Here is a 9,837-nt window from a genome sequence, read left to right as displayed (position 1 = left end):
TTAATCACATCAACTTTGTTTATTTTTCCCCAGCAACACAAAAAAAAAAACAAAAAAAAAAGCCTTAAAAGGTGTACAGGTTGGAAACCTGATGCTGGAGGTTGGAAAATATGAAAGTAAGTTAAAAGACTTCATATCTGCACCATCCGTGAGAAAAAGTAAACTGCTCATCTTTTAGTAAATGTCAGAGTTGTGTTATTGCATCTTCTGCTGAAGCTGCAGTGCGAAAAAATGTAAAATAATAATAATAATAATAATAATTATTCAGTGAGCACTCTTATGATCGCGATGTGGCATTGCTGGAGCCAGAGGTGCCAGATGTGGACATCTTCTTCAGGTTGCGATTCAGCTACAAAAAACAAGCATAGAGAAGTTAGTGCAACTTGTTTTAAATTTGATTATCGAACAATTTCACGGTAGAGAGTAGATCCTGTGATTGCTAAACTGCCATTCGTGTCATCATGTTACGTTTTAGTGGCGATTTTACAGATTTTCAGTAAACTAAAATTTTTATTGTTTTGGAGTTTTATTCCTTTCAGACCAGACACGCATTTCATCTGGTGTCAATATTACTGTCCAGACAAAAATAAGTGTCTCTCAAAAACAGCTTGGTATTAAACTCTGAATTGAGTGCAAACTGAACTCGCACATTACCCTCCTTGTGCTGTGACATGTCCAGGCAAGACAGCATGAAATTATGAAACTAAATTCCACATCGACATATCAATAAAAGGTTTATAATAGGGGGAAAGAAAAAAGAAGAAGAAAAAAAAAAAAAAACACGCTTACTTCCTCAAACTTGTGGATCTGCCGAATAAAGAAGTCTCCGTAACGGCGGGCCACCTTCGTGTCTGCAATGTGGATCATGTCCTGCCGAGAGACAGAAATGAAAGATAAACTTTCCCCTCCGGTCAAAATCCATATGTCGACTGGCCCATCTGATGTTTGCCATATTTTTGAGTGATCGTTCACACAAGCATGCGCTGACGTTAAAACGTGGAGCCCCTACACAGAATGTGTGAAGGTTGGCAGGTCTGCTATCCTTTACACATGCGCACACACACCTTGTCGATGTAGAAGTCGACCTCGGAGGCTGACTGGAACTCTCCGTCCAGCGCCGAGATGCCGCTGGTCCACACCAGGTTCTTCATCTTGTGCTTGAACACGAGCAGCTGAATGCGGAACTCCTGCTCGGACATGTCCAGAAATCCAGCCAGCTTGGCCACGGGCATGGTGGTATACAGCTTCAGGAAACTACGGGCAGCCAACAGAACCGTATGTGTATGAACAACGTAATAAATAAAAACACCCACAACGTGATTTTTATGGGCATTTCAAAGTAGCCACCCCAGTGCTCAATTCAGGACATGGCTAATAAGGTAATTATTTCTTACAGAAAGGCTTTTGGAAGGCAGAATCACCTGGATAATTCTTGTAGAAGGCAATTCAATTCATGACACGAGAGACAAACATGGCAGCCATAAACCTCCCTCCTTGGTTCCAGGCCAGAATTAAATTTACTGTTTTGATTTACAGTAATTTGCATTTGCCAGAAGCTAGTCCCCCTTTTAAATTTGGCCAGCTAATATCAGTTACATGTAGAACACACGCTTTTACATTGTAGACAAAGCCATTTCCAGCTAAATAAACATACGGTTTTAAGAAAACACAACTGGTGTGGGTTCCACCCAACCGACTGCACGCAATCTCACGTCATTCAGCGCATCAATAGAGATGAGACACTAAGTTTTTTTTAAAACACATAACGACACAGCTCTTGAGTACGTCGCTCCTTTCCAGAATATGACGTGCATGCTCAGGGGGTGAAACATCTGGAGTAGCGATGAAGCGAGGACACACCTGCGGATGGTGGAGAGCTGAGCCTGCTGCTGGACTTCCTCAGCGAACACTTTGAGCTGCTGCTGGAACGGTTCTTTATGGTAATTCGGGTGCACGTTGTCGTAGTTGGGGACGACGGGCGACAGGAACTTGGGACAGGCGAAGCTGAACAGCTCCTCAAACACCTGCAGGTCTCTGAAACGATCGGCACAAAAACGACGACGAACACACTCATAAAAACACAACGGATGCCTCGAGGCCAGCTCGGAAGATTTGATACATCGATGCGGCTGTAAATTGTATTTTGAAATACGCGTGTACGCCTCACCCCTTCTGCATGCGCAGCATCTTATCTCCGTATTTCTCTCGGAGCTGCGTGTGGATACTCTCGTCGATCCTCATGGGGTACATGGTCAGCGCGATGGCCAGTAGGCCATGCATCTGCTCATTCTGCTTGTTAATCTGGAAACACAACCCAACGCAGGTGAAACGTTACTTACTTCCAAGAGCTATTAAAGAGGACTAGAAAACCGTACACGGCGTCTAACATTCAAGGATTTTTCAAACCAAACCGTAAAACAGTCCTCTGTTCATCGTTAACCTTGAAGACGCACGTCAAATATTCAATAAGTTAAAGACACATATACTGACCATCTCGTATTTGTAGGTTGACCTCTGGAACATGTTCCTGGTCCTCTGGATGTAGAGTAAGATGTTGGCAAAGACGCGGATGGCATCCTGGTAGCGGCGCATCATCAGATAGGCGAAACCCACGTAGTAATAGGTGGTGATCTGGCACTCGGGTACACGCGAGTACATGCTCTGTGTGGAAGAGAGGAGAAGCCGTGCGTTTTTAAGTGTACATTTTAAGAAAAAAAAAAAACAATGCAGGATAAAGACATTCATCTTCCAACCAAGAGTCAACCGCCAAGACCACCTTATTTAAAATCAGCAAAAAACGTCAAAGTATTTCTTAAGAAAAAAAAATTTATATATATATCATTCCTCCCTAAAGCAAGTCAAGAAATGGCCACTGATTCAACATGGTGTTTTTCCCTGAAATACTGAAAAGAAAAAAAAGAAAAAAAAACAGGATCCTTTTCTTCTATTTAAGAAACCTCTTTCTTCATTCTTCACGACGTGTGCAGTTTTCACTACCCCAGATCTGTGTCCCAGAGATTTCGGAACAGTTTTTTTCTCTCCTTTTTTCGCTCTGACATTTTGATAGCTCTGCGGCTTTTATAGAGAACTGCTTCCCACTACCCACTTTCCAAATCATGTCAATTCGACTGATCACATGTAAAAACCTCCCAAAGACGATGGAAACTGTACGTACAATACTGGTTAAAAGTTTGTGGACGCTCGACTAAAATAATTCTTAACCTTTTGATCTGAAGGTGTATGATTAAATGTGTGAAATCGGTGTCGTAGACAAAAAAAATATGATCGTTCTAACATTCACTTCTTTCATTAGAAAACTAACGCTTTATTGACAAATTTTTTATTATTTTTTTTAAATGACCTTTTAATAAATTTACAAGATTTTGTAGAAAACCATTACACTATTTCGGTATGGAAAATAATTAATTTAATCGGTTTTATATTAAGGGTGTAACAAGTAACAAAATGAGGGGAAAAAAAAACGAGGACCTGAATTAGTCAATATTTTTGAGTCCTAAAAGAATTTGTACGACAAATTTTATTCAGATTTACGATCATCAGTATTACATAAGTCAGCCACCATGTCTTTCTGACCTGACACACACACCATAGCTGTACACACTCTGAACAACTTTTACCTTCTTGTTGAGTTCGATGTTCTCGAGAACCTTGATGGCTTGGTAGTAATCCCCCAGCAAGGAGTGCAGCCTCAACAAGCCCACTAAGCTGAAGTAGCCCAGCATCTTATACAGAGAGTGACGGCCATATTCTCCAGCCACGCTCTCTGGGTCTCCTATAACACACAGTTACCAAGTACATACAGGTCACTGAATTGTGTAGTAATATTATGTCAAGACCAATGTCATTAATTCATTCATTGGGCTTCAGCTAGATCTTAACTGTTTGTCACCAGAAGTGGTAACACCACAGAGTGGGATTATAAATTATTACAGTACACAGGTGTAGAAAAGTAAAGTCAAAAGAGTGGAGAGTTCAATATGAGCAAGCTGTGTGTGAGAACAGGACAGTCTTTACGATTACAGCATCAGTTCTACAGTTTCTAAGTAATACTGTTTATAGCTATAGCCTACATCATGCTTCATTACCAGTTTGACCATTGACCTCTGTAGAATTTGTCCCGACAGCCCCACTGCCCTCACCTCCGCTGGTGTAGACCTCCAGCTGGCGGTTGATGTTGCTCTTATCCACCAGCGAGTGCAGCACGTTAAGCACACTGTGTACGTTCCAGATCTTTGGGTTGTTCCTCAGGAAGTCGATCTCCTCCTCAGACTTCTTGGCTGTTTTGCAGCGGTACTGGCTGAACGATTGGAACTAGAGAGAGAAGGTGCAATCATTTCTTTTTTTTATTATTGGGCATTAATCATACCATACAAACAACCATTAATTTGTCAAAGGTGGATTAATTATATACTCAGAACTGGTTTAGATCTTGGGAAAAACATACACTTAATCTGCATTCAAACCAGTTTGCTCTCAGCTCGAGTCCATGGCCTGTTCAGTTCTCAGAAGAGAACTCGCCAGAGAGTGTGAAACGCAAGGTGAGTCGCTTCATTTTTGACTTACTTGGTAGATGAACTCATCGATAATGTCCCAGAGCCACTGGTTGGGGAGCTCCAGTGGTGCAGGACCATCCGCATCTAAATCAATATAAACCAGAGTTCGTTCTTTCTTTAATTAAACAATTAACAAATCGCACAGAGTTACGGAAACACAAAAGTCTCGGACTTACTGAGAATGTAGTTGAAGAGGTTACAATAATTATAGTAGGATTCAAATCTCTGATCGAGCGTCGGGCCACCCTAAAAGACCCAGACGACACAAATATTAATCGAAAAATACAATTTGCCATCCAGGTTAAAGTCCACGACACAGCAAAACGAACTCCAAAGTACTTACGCTGACTTTGGCATAAATGTGTCGGTAGTAAAGCTCCTTATAGAGGATCAGGAAAACAGCGTCTGCTTTTAAAAAGACAAATATAGATGCTTCGTTAAATCCGTAACCTGGATCATCTCTATTTAAAAATTAAAAATAAGCAACAAAATAATAAATAACTCACCGTTTCCTACCAAGGAGGCAATAGCTTCTGCCTCTGGCCATGGAGACGTCTTAAAGAAACGATCCGTCAGCTTATTCCAGCTGGGAATCGAATAAAATGGCAGAGAAATTATTTACCAATTCGGTTAAAATTATAGTAAGAAGGTGCTGGATACTGAGCGATACAAGGAACTCATGATGAAATGAGGAAAGCAACAGGATTATGACCCTGAACCTGAAAATAAACGCAAATATTGGAGGGGGGGTTAAAGATTTCCAGAAGTTTCTGCCTTTACCTGTTCTCATAGACGTCCTGGATCTCATAGATCTTCTGCTCGATGCTCTCGCTGGACACGCGGTTGGCCTGGAGCTCGTACACCTTCTGGTCGATCAGGTCTGAGATGGTCTTGTGGAAATACTGCAGGAAGTTCTTGATCACCTCTGGGATGACGTGGTACGTCTGCTGGTGCTCATACTGACGCTCATACGCCAGATCCGCTTTGGGATCACCTGCAGACACGAGAGGATTTCAGACAGGGGTTTAATGGCGCTATAGCCAAACTACCGGAAATCTTTTCCAGGAACCTGGGAACATTTTCATTTTTAATCCCCATTTTTTAAGACATTGTGGGGTTTGTCATCAGGATATATAAAGTTTTCAAGACGGTGGCGAAGCCCCATGGACAGGCCTCATGCATATTTTGTTCACAATTTGTAATTATTTGTTATCAGAGGAACAAGTGAAGTTTAGCCACTCACCGGTATGAAGATCATAGTCACTGTAGCTGTATGGCTCATACTGAGAGAAAGAGAGAGAATAATTATGCTTTATTAACTTGCACAGTGCTTAACCATTGCTTATAAACAATAAATCTGAATGCTTTGCTCAATGCGCGTATATACACATACATATATAAATACACATATATACACACACACACACACACACAGAGACACATATACATACACACATTATATATATATAAACATATACACACATACATTTTCTTTATGCTTTTTATTAGTCAATTGTACATTCTCTCCATATTGTTAACATTATTTACTTCCCCACCCATATTCCGCAAACTCCCGCTTCGTAAATTAGCATTGGTAGCGTTCACCATGCAAGCCGCTCTCTGATTGGACAGTAATGCCTATACACGTGACTATACCAATCATATTACCGGTGCCGATAATTACTAACCAATCCGAGCGAGGAGGCGGGACTTGTCGGAATACAGGAAGGGAAAAAAATACGACTCGGTGGCTAAAATGCTATCTTTACTGAGAGCTAGTGCACGCTACACGTTTATATTTCTCATTAAACAGGACGGCGCGTGAGCGCAAAATAATATATAAATAATAAAATCTAACCTCCTCTTCGTCGTTTGGGTAAGACATGATGAAGCCCTGGGTGTCTTTCACCGGATTAAATGCTAACGCATAAATCCGTATGTTACAGCGTGAACACGCACGAGCCACCGGCAGTGGGAGAAAAGGGAAGCGCGGTGAACGTCACTTCCGGTGATGGAGAGGCCGTGGAACACGCAAAGCATTGTGGGATAGTGAGTGGAGGATTGTATGGAGTTTACCCATAGCCTAGCATACATAATGTAAGGAATAAAGTACTTGAAGTATGCTGTTATCAAATAATAATAATAATAATAATAACCAAACATAACATAAGTTTTTAGTGCAAAGTATGTACAAATTTTAATTTATTAAACAACAATAGATCATAATTTTTTATCCATTTTTAGTTACAATTTATGTGGTGGAATGTCCATGAACGTCTCTCACAACCTTTTCTTCTCTCTCTCTCTCTCTCTCTCTCTCTCTCTCTCTCTCTCTCTCTCTCTCTCTCTCTCAGTTAATAATGCAAAAAGAAACCAGGAAACAAACTCATCTGTCCTAAAGACTTTCTTACTGTTACAAAGCGCTGACACTGGAGACTCCTTCCATAGATGACAACGTCGCATAAATGTCTCCTTACAGTAAACTTCACCGTATCAATGATTATACATTTTTCTGTGATAAATAACAGCACGTTATTCATCCATTTAATAGTAGACCTACTGCAGGTTATGTGCCGAGACCACCATTAAAGTCCCCGTGTAAGTTGAACGATATGATGAAACGCTTCTATACAACTGGAGTGTTAATATAAACCTGTGATTTGCCTTGCACCTGACACAGAGGTTCTGTTATAGAAATATTAATCTACGCCTTCTGTGGTGAAATGATGAGGAGACTCCTTCCATGTATTAAAACTATTGATTTTAACTGAAAAAAAAAAAAAAAAAAACAGTGCCTAAGATAAAATACCAAACTCGTCCAGTAGTATTTCTGTATCATTTTGGTTGTATGTTTTATATCAACATTTTTTGTTGAAAGGTCTATGGTCAGGTCTTAACTACCTGGCAGAGGCATCTAGGATTTAATCGGAACGCTGATGAACATAAAACAACGACAACAACAACAGTAGAAACCATCACAGAAATTCTAATGTTTCCACTACAAATACCATTACAGACCATCAGCTAACCACCTCTAAAATCATTATCATTACCATTAATGGTCCTTAATGGTATCCATTAGACAAAACATGCCACCAATAGAAGGCAACAAATTAGCAGCAGAGACCCATGTGGACCATTACAGTTTCCATTCAAACCAATACAAATCCCATTAAAACCATTACAAGTTATATCAACTTGATGTGTGTCATTTTGATAAAGGATTTAGATATAAATAAATTATGTAATTGGACTATTTAAATATCCATCCATCCATCCATCCATTTTCTGTACCTCTTATCCTGCACAGGATCGCAGGGAGCCTGGAGCCTATCTCAGGGGGCTTGGGGCATGAGGCGGGGGACACCCGGGATGGGGTGCCAACCCATCTCCGGGCACAATTGCACACCCATTCACATACTATTGACAATTTGGAAAAGGCGGAGGGAATTGAACCCCCAACCCTGGAGGTGCGAGGCAAATGTGCTAACCACTAAGCCACCATACCCCCCTATTTAAAGATTTAATATATTTTAGAAGAGCGTAGTGGTGGTGCAGTTGCCACCGCACAGCACCAGGGTCCCTGGGTTTGATTCTGAGCTCTTGTTACTGTCTCTGTGGTGTATCACTTGTTCTCTCCGTTCCTGTGTAGATTTCTTCTGGGTTCTCCGGTTTCCTCTGACCTTACAAGAACATGCTGGTAGGTGGATTGGTTACGTAATACTGCCCCTAGGTGTGAATGAGAGTGTGAATTTGTGTGTGCTTGGTGATTTCTGGAGATGAATACATGAATTATTTATTTCCTAAAAGCATTTGAATGTTTTTGCAAAATAGTTCCTGTGGTAGATTGATGCAGTAATGTTTTGGAACAGGAAGCGAGCTGCGCTTGAGAAACTGTAATACTAAACGTGCACCAGCAGAGGGCGCCAGTGTATTTTTTTAATCGTTTGGATATATAAACATAGTCCTCTCTCTCTCTCTCTCTCTCTCTCTCTCTCTCTCTCTCTGTAGTATATATGTATGAATGAACCTATATACAGTCAGATGATTGAACATCTGCTTTTATAAATCTATGTTAATATTTAACAGCTTCGTTTATCGATATGAAGTCGTTCAATATGACGTTTATTTTTTTTATTATCTTCTAATGCTAGATGTAAGTTAGGGATTATCTTCTAATGTTCAATCAACTGAACATCATTCACATTTTAGCACCAAGACCAATTTTGTTTAAGCGAGTCAGCTGCTTTCCAAAGTATTCAAGGTCATTTTCCTTCATCAGGTATGTGTCAGTAGACACTGAATCAGTGTAAGAGGCAAATTAAATTCCTCTTTAGTTTAGGCAAAAAGTAGTAGTAGTAGTAGTAGTAGTAGTAGTAGTAGTAATAATAATACAGAAACTGGAAATCCCAGATGTAGGCCAACCCAAGGAACCCCAAGCCTGCTCTTACTTCAATCCTCCTTATAGCAGATGTCCTAATTTTCACTTTCAGTTTATTTTTCATCAACAACAGTAAATAGCTCTAGTAAATAATGAAGATGGTTGTCACATGGTTGTCAGAGTCCATCATCATCATCATCACCACCACCAGCTGCCGCAGCTTAAGGGATGCTGTTAAAAAAAAAAAAGAAAAAAAAAAGTACTGTTAGATTTACATCACCTTTGCCGAAATCAAAGCAAAATAAATAAATAAAAAGAGAAAAGAACGAAGAGTATAAACCATGTACAGCACATTACCATCAATTAACATGCAATCAAGAACGCTTCATGGGTTCTCCAAGGGTTCTCTGAATAGCTACGTTTATAAAAGTTCATGTTTAGGGGCCCATATACGAAACAATCCTTGCACAGAACCTCCAAGACCTTCAAGAACAACTGAAGAACCCTTATTGAGATTTTTTTGGGGGGGGGTGGGGTGGAGATGAGAAAAATGAAAAAAGAAAAAAAAACCCTTTGTTTGCAAAAAAAAAAAAAAAAAAAAAAAGACTACAGGAAGCTGCAATGCTGCTGCAACCTTTTAGTGTTCTTTGGTGAGAATTAGAGATATTAAATGCATAGGTGTTAAAATGCGAATTCGATTTTAAACATATTTGGAAACAAATGCATGGGGAAAGGACCTAAAGAGAGGAGTATCCACTTAGTGTTTGCGTTAAACTACCAGCATCCAAGAGATTCATAAAAACCAAACCCCAACTACTCACACCGGGGGAGGAGAGAGAGAGAGAAAGAGAGAGAGAGGGAGAGGGGGGGAGGGGGGTGATC

At 40.3% G+C, this 9,837-nt stretch overlaps 1 protein-coding gene across 4 annotated transcripts; it reads right to left on the bottom strand.

Moving 5' to 3' along the window:
* eif3s6ip (eukaryotic translation initiation factor 3, subunit 6 interacting protein) lies at positions 1-6,588 on the bottom strand. 4 transcript variants are annotated; one of them, XM_047154414.2, is made up of 15 exons: positions 6,433-6,588; positions 5,818-5,857; positions 5,355-5,568; positions 5,081-5,160; positions 4,918-4,982; positions 4,751-4,820; positions 4,585-4,658; positions 4,107-4,332; positions 3,639-3,793; positions 2,491-2,661; positions 2,168-2,301; positions 1,861-2,034; positions 1,065-1,254; positions 790-870; positions 1-349 (listed from the first exon to the last, which is right to left on the bottom strand). In XM_047154414.2, the coding sequence occupies exons 1-15, from the start codon at positions 6,457-6,459 to the stop codon at positions 278-280; spliced, it is 1,773 nt and encodes a 590-aa protein (XP_047010370.1). In that variant the 5' UTR covers positions 6,460-6,588; the 3' UTR covers positions 1-277. The 4 variants fall into 4 exon arrangements, with proteins under 4 accessions (XP_047010370.1, XP_017320272.1, XP_047010371.1 ...); XM_017464783.3 differs by having other exon boundaries at positions 4,161-4,332; XM_047154415.2 differs by having other exon boundaries at positions 4,918-4,979.
* Positions 6,589-9,837: the final 3,249 nt, after the last annotated feature.

Source organism: Ictalurus punctatus, chromosome 3 (assembly GCF_001660625.3).
Source record: "Ictalurus punctatus breed USDA103 chromosome 3, Coco_2.0, whole genome shotgun sequence".
Taxonomy (NCBI): domain Eukaryota; kingdom Metazoa; phylum Chordata; class Actinopteri; order Siluriformes; family Ictaluridae; genus Ictalurus; species Ictalurus punctatus.
The sequence above is the reverse complement of the archived record's forward strand: the minus strand, read 5'-3'. Positions and strand labels throughout refer to the sequence as shown.